Source organism: Rhipicephalus microplus, chromosome 8 (genome assembly GCF_043290135.1).
Source record: "Rhipicephalus microplus isolate Deutch F79 chromosome 8, USDA_Rmic, whole genome shotgun sequence".
Classification (NCBI taxonomy): domain Eukaryota; kingdom Metazoa; phylum Arthropoda; class Arachnida; order Ixodida; family Ixodidae; genus Rhipicephalus; species Rhipicephalus microplus.
The window spans coordinates 124,166,583-124,183,800 of record NC_134707.1 but is presented as its reverse complement, the minus strand read 5'-3'; the positions used below and the strand labels follow the sequence as shown (position 1 = coordinate 124,183,800).

At 44.5% G+C, this 17,218-nt stretch overlaps 1 protein-coding gene across 3 annotated transcripts in view; it reads left to right on the top strand.

Annotated features, from left to right (window-relative positions):
* The window catches only part of LOC119165489 (uncharacterized), a 385,136-nt gene that overhangs the window by 205,354 nt on the left and 162,564 nt on the right, over window positions 1-17,218 (top strand). For all 3 annotated transcript variants that reach the window (XM_075872576.1, XM_075872575.1, XM_075872573.1), the window contains exons 11-12: window positions 6,184-6,398; window positions 11,070-11,166. In XM_075872576.1, coding sequence (XP_075728691.1) covers window positions 6,184-6,398; window positions 11,070-11,166 — 312 coding nt within the window. The remainder of the gene's footprint in view (window positions 1-6,183; window positions 6,399-11,069; window positions 11,167-17,218) is intronic.

The window sequence follows — 17,218 nt, the reverse complement described above, 5'->3', positions numbered from 1 at the left end:
TATGTTACCTTCGACGACGCCATGGGCATTTTTGGCAGTACCAGTGGTTACGGGGATCAGGGTCGTTGATCAGGGTGGGACGCTCACGTCATTCTCGAGCACACGGAAGGCTGTGCGATTATGTGGTGCCGAGTATGAATTTATGGCTTCATCCGAGGAAAGTTTGATGGATCTGGACGCCAGGTCAATAACCGCGTGATGTTGAGTCAAGAAGTCCATGCCGAGAATGACGTCACGGGAGCGCTGCGGGAGCACCAAGAAAGTGGAAAGGTATGTGTGACCATCGAATGTCACCCTTGCAGTACATCGCCCCGATGGGGTGAAGAGGTGGCCTACCGCTGTGCGGATCTGCGGGCCGTCCCAAGCCGTCTTAACCTTCTTCAGTTGTGCTGTCAAGGGCCCGCTGATGACCGAGTAGTCAGCTCCTGTGTCAATCAAGGCAGTTACCGGGTGGCCGTCGATAGATACTTCAAAATCGGTGGCACGTGGGCTGGAGTTGCGCGTTGGTTTTGGGTTCGGGTCATGGCTTCGTCTTGTTGCTTGGTTTTGCTTCGTCTCGCGGCTTGGGTTGTTGTGCGTTGTCGTCGTCTGAGATGATGTGCTGTCGTCATATATGGTCGTCGGTGGAGGGTCTTCGGCTTTTCCTCTTGAAGCAACCTCACCTCCAAAGATTGCTGGTTTTAGTTTCCCCTACGGGGGCTTGGGGACCTTCTTCGTTCGTTGTTGCTGCGGTTCGGTGACGTGAAGCGTGGGGATGGCGGTGATGGAGAAGGGCTGGACAAGTGTTCTGTATGGCGCAAGTAGTCTTCGATTGCCGGAGGTCGTTGTCCAGGGCGTGGCCGTGGTGCCCGAGATGAGAAGCCATGAAGTCCCATCCGCCTGTAGTGGCAGTGTCGAAGAATGTGGCTGGCCTCACCGAAGTGAAAGCATAGGGGACGGTCGTCGGGAGTTCTCCAGGTGTCGCATTTCCTTTGGCTCGGGCGTCTCTCGAATGTAGGGTGGGCGGGGAAGGGCGGACGGCTACTTGGGGCTGCACCGTACCGTCGAGGACTGGGCTCGTTTCGTCGGGGTGGCCTAGTGTTCACTGCAGCGGCGTAAGTCATTGCTTCGGCCTCTGTTCGAGTCGTCGCTGATGAAGAGCCAAGCGCCTGCTGGACTTCATCACGCGCTATGTCCAAGAGAGATGCTCCTTGGGGGGGGGCTGGGGGGTAAGCGGTAGCAATTAGCGTAGTTCTTCTTTAACCACTTCTCGAATAGCTTCCCGCAGATCGTCGGTGGTTAGCCCACCTCGAATCGGTTCCGAGAAGAGCGAGCTGAGCTGAAACGGGCGGTTGTATTGCCGAGTCCGGGCGTCCAGGGTCCTTTCTATGGTGTGCGCTTCTTAAGTAAATTCGGCAACTGTTTTAAGAGGGTTCCTTATGAGACCGGCGAAAAGCGATTCCTTCACCCCTCGCATTAGGTATCCGACCGTTTTGTCTTCGGTCATGTCTTGGTCCGCTCGCCTAAAAAGACGTTTCATTTCTTCGACGTACACGTTTAGGGTCTCATTGGGCTGTTGGGTCCTCGATTCTAGCAGCAGCTGGGCCCTTACTTTTCGCATGATGCTGGTGAAGGTCCTGAGCAACTCATTCTTCAGAAATTCCCAGCTGGTCAGTGGGGTCTCATGGTTTTCATACCATGTTTTGGCGGGGCCGTCCAGGGAAAAGTAAACGTATTGCAGCTTCATTTCTTCATCCCACCTGTTTATGGTAGCCACGCGCTCGAATTGGTCGAGCCATTCCTCTGGGTCTTCAGCGGCATAACCATGGAAAGTTGGGGGCACCCGCGGCTGCTGCAGCATGACAGGGGTAGGTGATTGCGTTGTGCTCATGGTGGCTGTGGAAGCGTCCTTTCGTAGTCGCGTGGCGTCCGGTAGCGGTCCCAGCTCAGGTGGCAGGTTTCGGAGGCGGCGACTGCTTCGAGTACCTGCGTCTTCAGCGTCCTCTTTCTCTGTAGTGGCTGTTTTAAGGTCGTTTTTTGTGCATACCTCGCACCTCCACCAGATGTCACGTAAGAGTGAGGGTAGCCCGAAGACAGGAGACCGGGAGGCTAGTAGAAATAGAAGGAGATCCGTTTATTTGGCAGACTTGCGCCCACTGAAGGAAAACAGATACATCGGCTTAGCGGGTGGCGAGCAGCGTGTTCGACGGCCGTCGGGAAACAGAATGTCCCACTGGATCGCAAGGCGCGTTCACCATCCGAAATACAGTCACCGTAGCGTCTGGCGCTATCTCGTTATCAACGAATGGTCGACGTGCGGGCCATGATCTTCGCAGATGAATCGTGGTGCATCCTGGACCACGCTAAGGCCGCGTGCCGGCGGTATCGGCATGCGCAACACTATCCGCAATACGCCTCGCGGCAATATCTTTGTCGGAAATATATGTGGAGCCTTTATTATCGCTCAGCGCACTGCCGTGTCAAACATTCGAACACTCCAAGAACAAAGAAGCCTCTGCCCCACTACCCTTCTTAGTCTCTTAAGTCCGTGTCGCCCGCAAGTTTCTATATCTTCCCTCCACGACGATTTCACTAACCTTCTCTTAATGTTTCTCCGCAGGCAGCCTTTCACAGTCCGTGTCATCCTTCCACAAATTCTTCCCACAACAAATTATGCTACAATTTTCATCTTGCACGATTCTGAGTTACCGAAGTTTTACAATAATGTGCTTCAAAAGCCTCGACTTCAGCTCATGACTGACTGTCTTGAGCGTTACTTCCTTATCGGATTATGAAACTCTGCACGATAAAAGGACAGAAAGCCTTCAGAGACGCATTAGTTTCAATGACACTACAAATGCGTGTACTGTTCTAACTGGCACACGTTTAACGACTTTCACGGTAGTCTCTTCTCACAGCCACTGGCACAACGTTGACACTGCTGACTTGAAGCAGCTGCGATCGTTCGGCACACGCTGTCTTTTCGAGAGGTGGTGTAGTTGTTGATGAACCATTGAGTCTGAATTGTATGCATGCATCAAAATTACAAATCACTTGTTTAACACGTGGGTGTAATCTTAGTGACCAGAAACGTTGACATGGCCCAGCGAGAGTGCCATGAAGGCCACCATGACGACGGCATCGATGCATGTCACTCGCATTGAGGTGTGCGTATTGATGATATCGCGGCAGCCATTTAGGCCAGTTGCCTTCTTCCGAAGTTTTCGTGTTGTCGAAGGGAGAGCTTACGCGAAGAGTACCTGCCTTCGACTGCTTCTTCAAGTTGGATATTGAAAAGTACTTTTCTGCTTCGTTTGAAGAGGCGTCATAGACAGCTGCGGTTCTAACTGTACCTGTTCCGCTGATTACTTCTCCCAGTTTATCAGTGGCAATCTTCTCCGCATGTCCATTTTGTTGTGTGACTTCTTTCTTTTTGCACAAGGTTGAACTGGTTCTTTCTTCAAAGAAATTGCAACACTATGATGATCTTTCGCTGATGTCCTTGGTAGCGCTACTTTATCGCGACCATTTCGGAATTTTATGGCTTCGTTGAACACTCTTATGTCAATGTCTTGCTTCGGAAATGTCTTTTCTGCAACACTACTGGTATCGAGCTAAGAAACCCGTTGTGACGAGTAAAAGAAGTTCTCCTCCTCACAGACCTCTGTTCGGACGCAGATACGACTGATCGAATACGGTCCACTTTACTTCTCGACGAATATATGGTCCTCGCGAAGTCTACTCCATTTTGGTCTATTAAAAATGGTGACTAACCCCCTGTTATCTGAAACCCAGCGGGCTTCGCTCTCAGTTGGCATTACTTTCCGCAGTCAGTCCGACCCAATCAGAAGACTTACTTCGGGTTCACAGGTGACGCTTGGGAAACAACTGCATCATCCAATGGTTTAGGTTCTGTAATAATGACTTCATGAAGTTAATTTGGCTTTAAATATTCACTGATATCGCCGCAGATGAAAAGAACGACGGCCGCTTCTAACTGAATCTATTACGGCAGCAATTACAAAAATTAAAACAACTGACTTTTAACCAGTGGAAAGTGTTAGTCGAGTCAAATGGGCGAATTAAAGTTCTTCCTACGAATAGTCTATAGCCACTTTAAAACTTTTGGTAGGCGGCCACTGGTATTCATGGCGGAGCAATGAAATGGGGCTAATTTTGCCCACGAAACCGAAACCGACACAAAAAACAGTGCATCTACCATTCATTTTGAAAACCCGCTATTTGTCTTGCTTCGGGAATATCTTTCCTGCAACACTACTGGTATCGAGCTAAGAAACCCGTTGTGACGACTAAAAGAAGTTCTCCTCCTCACAGACCTCTGTTCGGACGCAGATACGACTGATCGAATACTGTCCACTTTACTTCTCGACGAATATATGGTCCTCGCGAAGTCCACTCCATTTTGGTCTATTTCTTCATTGGCTTCATTGATTTTCGTCGAAGCAAGGTACTTGTTTTATATTGTTCAAAATTTTAGTTTTAAATTATTTACGGCTACAATTAATGTTTGTACACACTTGAAGATGGCTTCAATCAAAGTGAAGGCAACGCCACATGTAGCATGCAGGTGGCTGATTTTTGTTATTTTTAAATAATAGTGGACAAAATTCTTGAAACACCCTGTATATGAGACCCGGGCCTAATATGTGCCTGACTCAGGCCCGGCCCGATCCGAGCCCGAAGCTCATGGGCCCGAGCCAGGCCCCGGCCCTACCCGGCCCGGGCTTTTGGGCCTGCCCAGGCCCGTGCAGTGCTCGTGAGTACGTTTCGTGCGTCGTTTGGGTGTGATAAACGCGTTTCAATGTGCTTTCCACTCTGCGCACGACCTTCCGATTTGTTGATATCGTGTTTATTGCTTCGCCTTTGCGGCAAGCTGTGACTTTTCATTTTGAAAAATGGTCATGTTTTTCCAGACGCTGTGACCGGGCTTCTCAGCCTTATTAGTGAGTTTTGAAAACCTTAAAGTTTGACGCAAGAAGTTAACAAAATGGTGTTTTACACTTTCTCGATTTGAAACTTGCGCTCACTCCGAAACACGTGTACTAGGAAGGTCACCTACGCGCACGTAAGCCTCTTTTACTTTATCACTCCTCTAGTTGAAAACTTCTTACAAAATCAATAACTGGACACTGCTTCAAAAACGCCCTTGAAACACCATGTGTTCATTCGGCAGCAACTAGTTCCGCAAAGCAAGTTGACTGACCGAAAACAGCGCACTATTCAAACGGAATTCTGGTTTCTGTATTTGAGAGAAAGCTCGAAAAATAACCAAGAAAGGAAAATTCTTCTTAAGAAGGAAATAGAAAAAACACCGTTCTGCATCTGTGTAAGCATAACGAGTAGTGCCGCCTAATAGGATTGGGAACCAGAACAAAAACTGTGGTGCTCTGTGTGATTTAATAGCTAGAAAAACTTGATAGCTAAAAACTTAATAGCTAGAAAAACTGCGGTGCTCTGTGTGTCTGGAGTAGAGGCCCAGTATCGTGTCGTGGCAGTTGTACAGCGGCTAGTCTGGTAGGCGTTTGTGGCAAAGACATGAAATACAAGAGCGAAAAGGGGGAACTATAGGAGAGCAGTTTGTGTGTACAATGTCATGATTGAAGGTCCAAGAACGCAAAGCCTTATAAACACTTGCATGGTTTGTGCAGGGTGGGAGTGAGAAATAGGAGCCAAAATGGTAAAGATATTATAAAATCTGATTTGATTACAAAGGCTGGTCAGTCTGTCATGTCACTCTTGTGTTTGCATACCTTTAATTATTTACTAGTCTTAAGAAACACAGTATCTGAGGCTGTTCACCTGATGTTGCCTCTGCAGTCAAGTGACGACATGAAAAGAAGTGTTCTTAATATGAAGTTTTTTTAACATATAATTAAAGCTAAGTAATCGGTTGCGTGGTCATCACCGTCATCTTTCATTGCGTGTGCCCGAATTAGTGATCTACTATATGTAACAATAATTGGCCCCGATGTCGGCTACGGCTTTGCTATTTGTGATTCTCTCCACACGTTTGTAAGTATGTGGCGCTCGAGCCCCGCTTATACCATATTAGATTCATGATACCTGTATACTCGTATGAGTAAAACATTAGAGCCTCCAAGGACATCCTTTATAGAAGGATCAATTGAGTGACGTCGGCTTTCTCAGTAGCAACAAAGGCTTCATTGATTTTCGTCGATGTAGGCTCTGGAGGAACGTGAGCGGCAAGTGAAGCAGCTGTCACAGTCCCTAGAACAGGCGACTCGTGACTTGGAAGACCAGAGCACCATAATCGAGGCACTGCAATTTGAGCGCCAACAGCGGGACGAGGAGAACCAGGACGGGAGACCGATGGCGAGGCGGGGAGGTCGTTGGCTTGACCTGCAAGGAAAGCTTCGAGAAAAAAGCTTGCTCCTGAGGTGAGTGTGTATTATTATAAATAAATCAAACATGAACTCTATAACGCGCGCCAACTCGGGTGTGCGCTATATTCTGTTGACGGCCGTACAAAACAACGCATCCAATGTTCTCAACGGATAAAAAAAACGCTTCACCTACTGCGAACGTTTCTCGCTTGTTTTTTTTTTTTGTGAAGTTAAGAGTTACGTTTGCATAAGAAGAGGTACCGTCTCCATTCCCCCTTCACATGATAAGAAGCTAGAGCTCACAGAGCAGACCATGAGTAGCTGAGGAAGACGGTTACAACACATGCGGATTATCGGGATGAATTGGCCTGTTTAGTGATCACTGGCTAATGGTGCGAGCTATAGAAAAATTAGGAGCACATCGGACGAGCGCAGAAAATAGTTCAGTCACTTTTAAGGAAACTATTTGCACATGGCTGATTCCTCAAGTATACTACATATAGATGCGTATATGTACAACTTTATTCTACAAATACAGGCGTATACTGTAAATACAGGCGTGCTTAGAATGTAGTGCGCAGTGTTCAGATGCGGGACTCGGTAGTTAGACGGATGAGATGGGAAACATACGAGCCCAGGAGGGGGTTGGGGAGAGTGTACCCATTTCCCTATGATCAATCTTTGTCGTGGTGGTTGTGGTTGTAAGGAAGGGGAAAAAGGCACCTAATTTCTGTCTTCCTCAGACGCGACACGACGCAGTGCCTTATAGGGGTGGGGGGAAGGAGGGATAAAAAGAATAGAAGGAAATAGATGAAGAAATAGAGAGACAAACGACGGAAAATAGAAGGAGATATGAAAGTGGGGATCCGGTCGAAGCAGTCCAAGGGCGGGGCACCACAATGCGAGAGCTGCACAGCTTCAGGAGACCGCGGAGGGCGAAGCAGTCGGCGTGAGCTACACTGACGTCGGAGATCGCGGGGGCACGTCCGTCCAGCTTGAACTCCTCCGAGCGAATCCCAATCTTTGTCTTAACATGTCTATAGATAGGTTGTATAAGGTATGGTTGCAGCATGCCCTCGGACTTCCGCAATAGGGGAAAGTACACGACCACTTGAGTCATATTTGAGTGTGAAAGTTACCTATTCGGTGGCTAGTCTAGTTTCACCTCCGAGTTTTGCAGCGGTAGTACTGGCTGCAGCTCAAGACAGTAATGCACAAAATTATAGTTTAATTGCGAACCTGCAACATAACTTGTGTGTGCGTTTAGCTGCTCCCGCCTCTCGTATTCAGCGAAAAGTGGCAATTTCTTCTGACTATCTGGAATCGGGAATCGCCAAGAAAACGCCGTAAAATAAATCCACATATGCTCATCTTTATTCATTGTGAGAAGATGTTCCTTACGAATTCGTGTGACATGTTTACAAATTGAAAAAGAAAACCACGAAGGGTGGCCTCCATCTACCGCCAAGTTTTTTTTTTTTGTGTCTCGCTGTTTGGCAAGAGCCGCCACTCATTGTATGGGCGGTCATCATCCTACAATGAACACGTTCCCATAATTTTAATCGTGGTGCACTTCTGTTTTGGTACGACCAGAAGCTGCCTATAAATTTGCGTTTTCAGTCTGAAACCACACCTGTTTATCGCACGTACTACGGTACAGCCTTCCCAGCGAATCATGTCGTTTGCCTCTGGTTCAACGCCTTGAAAAATTGGCACTTTGCATCTTGCATCGCTCAACCATGTACACGTTTCACGTGCGTGTGCGTGTGCGTGGCAGAAGAGAAAGTTGTAGGAAGTTGGGAGGCATACCCTTCTCTCAACTGAAATAGCGTTTTAGAAGAGCCACAAGATTCATCTTGCTGTCAAACCCACAGCCCGTCGAATGTTATGGTAAACTGTGCTCCCGTCGGAGATACGTAGTAGTGATGCCTCCTGAGCCGCGCAAATTTCGGTTCAAATTACTCAGTGATACACAAACTTAGCAGGAGTGGTACTTGTGCACTAATCAATGCTAATTTTTGAAACCGTATCTAGCTTTAAATGGTATTATCTATAATAAAAATTGCTGAACGAAAGTTTCGAGGTTGTGTGACGGTTTAAACTATAGTGACCTCTTTACTCATGCATTTATTTATTTATTTATTTATTTATTTATTTATTTATTTATTTATTTATTTATTTATTTATTACAATAGCCACAGCACTTTTCGGCATTACAGGGGGGAGGGTGTAAATACCAGCATAGCCATAAAAAAATCTGGTACTTTGTACAGATACAGTGGTAAGTAGCCATTTACACGAAAACGCAATGACAGCAGAAACATTTAGTATTCAACTTAAAAGCAAATCCACCACAGGGGATAACTAGGACAATTGAGGATACGTATTCTGCAGAGAGGAAGCAAATACATCAGGGGATTTAATGGTGGCTATGTCTTGAGGCAGCTTGTTCTACTCACGCATTGTTCGGGGGGAAAAACCATCCTGAAGTAGTTCGTCCTGCATCTTATCTCCTTGATTTTATAGACATGATCAAGGCGTGGTGATATGTAATTAGGAATATGCAAATCATGATCGTGATAATGAACCTAACCTAACCTAACCTAACTATGACAGTGTTACAATGAAATATACTATGAAAAAATGTTAACTGTAAGTATTGCCTAAGTTGCTGCAGAGACTTCCATCCAAGGCTTTCTTTTTCACTTGATACGCTAAAGTGGCGGGAATATTTGGCATGAACAAATCTGACAGCAAGATTTTGTATTCTTTCAATTCTTTCAATGTCCTCCTGCTGTGAAGAATCCCAGACGCAACAAGCGTATTCAAGGATTGGTCTAACATTGGTTTTATACAAGAGCTCTTTTGCGGCAAGGGGCAAATTTATTGCATTTTTTCTAAGAAAGCCTAGAACAATTGAAGCCTTGCGTGTAGCATACTCGATATGATGACGCCAGCATAATTCTGCAGTGTTGTATACATATTTGAGCTCAAACACTTGTGCCAGAAAGAGAGAAATAAATAAAAGAAAGAGACAGGGAGGTTAACCTAGAAGAACTGGTTTGCTACCCGGTACAGGGGTGTGGAAAAATGGTCGGAAAGAGGATGGAGATAGGGAGATATAAAATAAATAAGAAAAGAAATTCACATGCACACACATTCACGGAGTTCCGATCACAGTCGTTTGGACAGGCCGGTTGAACGCAACAAGCGCAGATGCGTCTTCACAGCCTTCTTCTGTGACATAAAGTCCTATCGGTAGCGCAGGATACTTGTGCCAGTTTTTATGCAATATTAGTGTAACTAAAAACATTACAGCATTTTTTTGGAAAAGCACATATACACAGATTTTGTCACATTTATGTCCATGTGCCAGGTATTGCACCAGCTGCTAATCAAATCCAAATCTTTTTGTAGCGCAGTGCATTTGTCTACGGTATCAATGACCCTGTATAATACGCAGTCATCTGCGAGCATACTAAGGCTGGAGGAAATACCACAAGAGATATCATTCAAGTAGATAAGAAAAAAAAGCGGCCCCAGCACTGATCCCTGCGGTACGCCTGAAGTAACATCCACTTGATTGGACTGCATTCTATTTAAAACTGCCATCTGACGTCTGAAGTTCAAGTATGATTTGATCCATTCGATAAGAGAAGAGTTTATATTGTGCTAGGACAGCTCCTGAATTAGTAATGAATGAGAAATTGAATGAAACGCTTTACAGAAATCCAAGTACAAACAGTCACCTATATACTTGTTATCTAATGCAGTAGCCAAATCATGTGTGAATTCAGTCACCTGTGTAACAGGAAAAAACCTTGGTTGAAAACCATGTTGCTGAGGCGACAAGAAGAAATAATTTTTCAAGTGATTCGAAAAGTTTTTAAAAAGAATATGTTTCATAATTTTACAGCTTATGCAAGTAAGTGAGATCCGCCGGTAGTTTGTCGCAAGGTTGCGCGCGCCAGACTTGTGCACAGGCACAAGGTTAGCAATTTACCAATCATCCGGGCAGACACTTTCGCTAAGTGGCCTTGAAAAGATAAACAAATATTTTGTTACCGAATGTGCACATATAGAAAGTAAAGCAGATTGTAGGCCGTCTGGGCCAGTGGCCTTTGAGGCACATAATTTCGCTAACAATTTCTGGATGCCCCCCAGATCAAAAACAATATTATCCATTTGCTCTCCACTTGCACAGGATTCTGCCGAAATGGCACTGACGCTTGAGTGGCCAGCGAACACAAAGCTAAAGTATTGTGGAACATGTGTAGCCCTTTCGATGTCACTATGAAGTAAGTTTCCGTCAAGTTCGAGTGGAGGAATGGACACTGCATTTTTCCCATTAAATTTGACAAGGTTTCATAGTTTTTAGGATTTCTTTGAATCCTTAATTAAAAGTAACCGAAGAACTTGTTTTCCTCGATGCTTACCACACTTTTCATCTGCTTCGTTACCAGCTTCAGTCTTTAACTCGAGTCTGCTTTCAATGAGATGAACCTCTAAACTTAATGGATACACCGCCCTCTTCCGAAATCAGCAATATAATGGCTGATTTGAATGCGCAGTAAGACGCTCAGTGTGAGTTGTTTTCCTCATGTAAAAGTTTGAGTAAATTATTGTTAAAATAAAGGAACCATTAGTCTGGAGTGACGCAAATACCGCTGATACTAACTGATCTCAAATATGGAGTCATTTCATGGTTGCTATATCTTCATGCAGGAGTGTCCAGTCTATGCTGAGCAAGGTGGAAGAGGAAGCCCGACAGAAGGACAAGCAGCTCGCGGAAGCTGTGGCCACAGCACGGAAATATGAGCTGGTGAGAAACTCTTGTATTTATGATTACACTTAATACCGTTTTTTTTTTCGTAGTGTTATTGTCCCCTCCCCATTAGCGCGTGTTATATGTAAAAGAACGGATAAGTAAATGAATTCACGACGTTTAATATCCCTTAACAACTGTGTAATACTACGGAGGTGTAATTCTCGCGGTTGGCCGTGAATTGTGCATAAAAAGCTATCACTGTAATTTACCACCATGCACTCTCTTAGCCCTCCTTTTAATCTTCTGCCTCGGTGCCAGAACACGTGCCCCAATTCGTCAGGCATGGGCTGCAATAACTCTGATGGAGAACAAGAAACAAGGAAAGAGGGGGAAAGAGAGAAATTGCCAGATAAGAAAGGAAACGAGAGAAGTTTAGGCAAGAACAATTGTTGGTGAGGCGGCATTCAAACCTGTATATTTATGACACTAAGGTGAGCTTCATAACCATCTATTCACTCTAGAAGACCAAAGAATAGTGTTGTCTAGTATAGCACAGCAAAGTAGTGGCAAGAGATGTGAGGGGGTGGAGCTATCGAAAAGGCGGACAAAGTTAAGCATCTGTTGAAAGAAATGAAGACAGGCAAAAAGAAACAAGAGGAAGAAATATGGAAGAAATAGACTGAGAGGGAAAAAAAGGAAAGGCTGAGAAAGACAGAGCAATATCAGAAGAGAGAAAGAATAAGGTAAAAAGAGAAGGAAATGGAAATAGAAATATACAGAAAATAAAATAAAATATCTGGCCTTTTATTTCGTGAAGCTACGATACGGTACTGCAGGTTGTAGAAAGTTTCATCTAGGTGGTGTTCTTCAGCGTTTGCTCACAGCAAAGTTCACGGGCATCGAGCGTTTCACCTCCATAGACATATGACCACCGCGACCAGGATCCAAACAGTGACATACGGGTCAGCACCGCTAGTGATCGAAGGAAAGCATAGCCATACATTCATTAGGCTTTTCGGTGCTAAATGAGCTGCTTGCCCTGTCTTCTTCTTTACTGTGTCCTTTCGCATCAAAAATAACTATGGTTAAGAAGTGAAGGGGTGGGAAAGAAGGAGGTGGCATCCTACCTAAGCCAGTGCCAGCTAGGTGCCCATGAGCTCTCCGGTGACACAGTTTTGCAATACTTTGTGCAAGCAGAGCTGTTTATTTATCTAAAAGTCACAGCTTTGCCGCAAATGTGAAGCAGTGAAAGCGATAGCAACAAAATGGAAGGTCACGTGCAGAATGGCGGGCAGATAAAAACGCGCCCAGTGTTTTTCACGCACAAAAAACGTACGAAACGTACACACAGCTACAGATTAACGCGAATAAGCGTCTCAGTTGTTACTTTAAACAACTGTTACTGAAAAGTGCGCCCTGTTCACAAACGGGCGCTGTGCGACGATTGCAGTGACCTTTGTGCGTCTGGTAACAACAGAATCGTTCTGACGAAACACAAAGGCTAGCCAAGACGTACGATTTTCCCCACTGTAACATAAGCACGCTAGATTGAGCGTACACCCCCCTTATTCTCTACGTGGACCAAAGTACGCGTGAGAGATGAGAACCACCGTGTGCTCACTGCGCCATCTTGCTGATAATGCTGAAAACGCGATAGTCGCCTTCCCCCCTCCGCAATGCCCGCCAACAGCGGTGAGTGGTAGATATAAATAGCTTGCCGTTTGAACGTTGAAGGAGGTACCTGTCGGTGGCTCAGTGGTTATATAGCCTCGCATTCAGGCCGCAGAGGTCTCACGTTCGATTCCGCGCGCCCGAGTCTTTTTTCTGGAATTTTTTTCTTTATGGCGTTTCCACATATATAGATACATATACATATACGGTGCATGACGTCGACGCCGACGTTGACGCCCAGACTGACGCCGACGGCGAAATCCAGCCGAGAGTGTCCATATAATTGCTATCACAATAATAATGTTTTTATTTATTTATACAATTATTTATTTTGTAATAACTTGCAACGCAATAATGGATTTTTTGAGAGAAGGCATATCAGAAACAAACGCAAAGTATACCAGTTTGACTGCGTTTAGAGCCTAACAGACTGCTGCATTGCGAGGTTTTGAGCATATATAAATGAAATATCTGTGGCGTAGACTGAGCATCAAGGAAACAGCAAGTAAACGGAAGGATCAGACATTCAAATTTCAACCATATTGCTGTGAAAGCATCAACCAAATAGATCTACTTTCACAGGTGAGCGCACAGAAACGGCTCAGTTCATGCGAACAAGCTATCTCATGGTGGAAGTAAACTTAACATTCATTCTTAGAGGAAGAAACGGAAGGGATATGTATGCAACTGTCCCCCTTCAGCACTATGTGATGCGAATCAAGTTCTTCACCTGCTAAGCGTTTGCTGCACTTTGCTATTTTTAATGCGTGTCAAAACAGTGGTACGAAGTCATACGAAGGACAATGAAAGGATATCTGTGAATAAACATGATTCTTACGTAATAAATGTTTCAACAGGTAACCATTGACGAAGTATCTTCTTTGACATGTATAGGATATGCCTCGTCGCAACGGAATCTGAAGTATCACCCGCACCAAGCAACGCTGAACTGGCCTGACTTGCATCTGCCTTTACAAAAACGACCTTTTATGAAAAATTGAGGACGCGAACCTTGAAAAGGTGGTTACAAGGACCGAGAGAATGACTGAAACTTCTTCCGTGTTTGAGGGAATCATTTGGGGACCATAACAAATGTATTTGAAAAGAAATGGTGCTCATTTATTTGATTGAAAGGAGATTTGATTTCAGACAAAAAAAGTTTTTTGTCACACATGGCTTATATATATATATATATATAAATATATACTTACATACCGAAAGCTGAACTGAACACACAGACCTACAGCATTTTTGCTTCCATCAAAATTGCAGCCGCCGCAGCCGGGATTCGATTCTGCGACCTGCGGGTCAGCAGCCGAGTACCTTAGCCAATAGACAACTATGGCGGGGCAGTGCGCAGAGACGTTGATTTCTTCGCGGCATGGTTGAGGCATGCACTAGAACCGAACCTTACTGGCAAGTGAGAATACACGCATGACGTTACACTATGCCGTTGTATTCTTGAAGATGTAGGCTGAAGCGTGCTGCAATTTCTTTATCGAAGTGTTCGAGGGCACCTACAAGCAGGCAAGCAAAACTAATAATAATGTAATCTCTAAAAGTGTACGGTATTTCAGGTGGAAAAAGCGATGAAAACTAAGGGGGAAGAAATTTGTGCATTACAACGTGTTCGCTTCGCCATCAAAATCAGCTTCTTCAGAGCATATTTGCATCACTGTAAGCAGCTGCTACGTGTTCGGAGATTCTATAGTGTTGTGGCAAAGCCTTCGAACAGTGGGTCGTTCTCTCCAGTGCCTTCTTGTGGGTCGGCCTTTTCATAAGAAGAAGAGCAGCTCGTGCAGAAAGTTGGTCCTCGCCTCTGCGGTGCGCTCAACACCATAGGTCAGTTGAGGGTACTGCAGTGGAACTGCCGTTCTATATTCTCAGCCTCAACCGACTTACATTACTTTTGCAATAATTTTAATCTTGATATTATAATTCTCCAAGAAACTTGGCTTACACCAGATAACAATTTCCATCTTGCAGGTTTTCGTTTTTTTGATTAGATCGCCCATCACGTGGTGGTGGTTTAATGATCCTTGTATCAAGTAAATTATGCCATAGGGCGAACATTTCTTTCAGAATGTTAGACTTCGATTGCGAATTATTAGCATTAGACTTGTGTCTCCCCGGATACCACTCATTTTCAATCGTAAATTGTTACTTCCCCTCCGGTGTGCAAAGCACGCGTTATCGTGACAGCGTTTTGGTACCATGTAGAAAGGAAATTGTACTCACAGGAGACTTTAATTCACACCATTTGTCTTGGGGTATAAGGACAGATTCTTGTGGTAGGCGACTGTGGGAATGGACTATTGATCACAACTTCTCCTGTCTGAATAAAAGTCATGTAACATTTGTCCGAGGTCAAACTAGCTCAGTATTGGATTTAACGTTTTGCTCCAATGCAATCAAGATTTTGTCATGGGCTGTTCTGGATTCGGCAACTAACAGTGACCATCTTCCTGTAGTTTTTGACATTACTTGTCCAACAATAACTTTAGATCAGCCAAAACGCACATACATCAACCAAAGCAAATTTCAAGCCTGCCTCCGTTCTGCCATTTCCAAGCTTGGAAATACCAGTACTAAAGAGATTGCATTTACGATAGGTTCAATGCTGGAGGGATCTAGAAAAAATTCTGAATTTTCTATTCCATCCAATAAACGATCCTCCTCTCGTTGGTGGAACGATGAGTGTACGCGCGATTATAGAAGACGAAAAGCCGCTTGGAAAAAACTTCTTCTTAATCAGAGCCCAACAAACTGGAAAGACTATCAATTCTTTGCTGGCGTATTTAAGCGTACAGTGAACCACGCGAAAGAAGAATACAAGAGTAGACATTTTGATTATCTTTCTAAATAAAAAAATAAGCGTGCTTTGTTCGCTTATCTTCGGACAAGAAAAGTACTACCAGAACCTTTAACGTTGCAGTCATGTGTCTTGACGCCGGTAGAAATGAACACCTCTCTAGAAGACATAGCGCAAGGTTTAGAACGCCGCTTCACTGCGAATTTTTCGGCTATTCAGTTCGTTCTGGTAAACTTGCATGAATTTCCAGAAGTTTCTTTAGCTGAATTGAATCAGACAGTATTATGCTTACCGAGGACGGCTCCCGGACCAGATGGGATTACGAACTCTAAGTTGAAATGTTTACTCCAGGAATCACCTAATCTTTTGCTAGAACTAGTGAATTACTCTTTGGGGAATGCATGGATACCTCCAGAATGGAAACTTGCCCAAATTGTATTGTTGCTAAAAAATTAAAATGATGCATACACGTTGGATAACATAAGGCCGATCGCACTGACATCAAACTTAGTGAAATTGGTTGAGAGAATCATCAATATACGAAATATTGAACTTATTACCATGAGGTCTATTCTAAGTCCCTGTCAAATTGGGTTCAGGGCTGGTTGTTCAATTTGGGATGCCCACGTTGACTTAGAAAGTAGGCTTCAATTAGCTCGGCTACATAAAAAATATGCTGCTTTAGTTACCTTAGACATCGCTAAAGCATATGATACCATGGAGCACTGTATTTTGATAGATAGATTAGAATACCTTCATTTTCCATCATACATAGTAGCGTGGGTTCACAATTTTCTCGCAGACAGGAAATTTTATTGTTTTAAAGATGGGTTTTCATCATCTACTCATACCCAAACGAGGGGAGTACCGCAAGGCTCGGTGCTTTCCCCGGTGCTATTTAATTTACTAATGAGCACCATCTCACGCAAACAGGATATAACAACTTATGTTTATGCAGACGATATCGCATTTTTTGCAATGGCAGATAACATTCAGACCTTATATGAACGGCTGCAGACTTACCTTAATATATTGGAGAGCTGGCTCGATGGCAACAGCTTTTTACTTAATCCGAGTAAATGTGCCCTCCTTGTTTTCCCGCTGCAATACCCTGTGAACATCTCTCTGTCTTACCATCATGAGGATATACCACAGGTGGAATCTGTTAAATACCTTGTAGTAATTTATCACACATCGCTTAACTGGCGATCTCATATCGAATATATCGCCGGAAAAGGTGTGCGGGCCATTGGCATATTACCTAGGCTAAGTAACTACCGCATAGGTATGAAAAGAGACACATTATTAATGATATATCGCATGTATGTTCGTCCCATTTTGGAATTTGGTTGTGTGCTTTTCTCTGGAGTTCCAGCTTACAAGTTGCGGCCTCTAATTCTTCTGGAAAGAGAAGCTTTGCGCTTATGCCTTGGCCTTCCCAAAACAGTCGCCAACAATGTGTTATATCTCGAATCGAGGGTCCCTCCACTTTCATGTCGAATTCGCCTTCTGACTGTTCAGACATTCTTAAGAATTTATCAATCACCATTACGACATTCAGAAACAGCCTTTATTTCCACCCCGGAATCATTTTTGCTGCTAGATGGCCGCGATTTCACATGC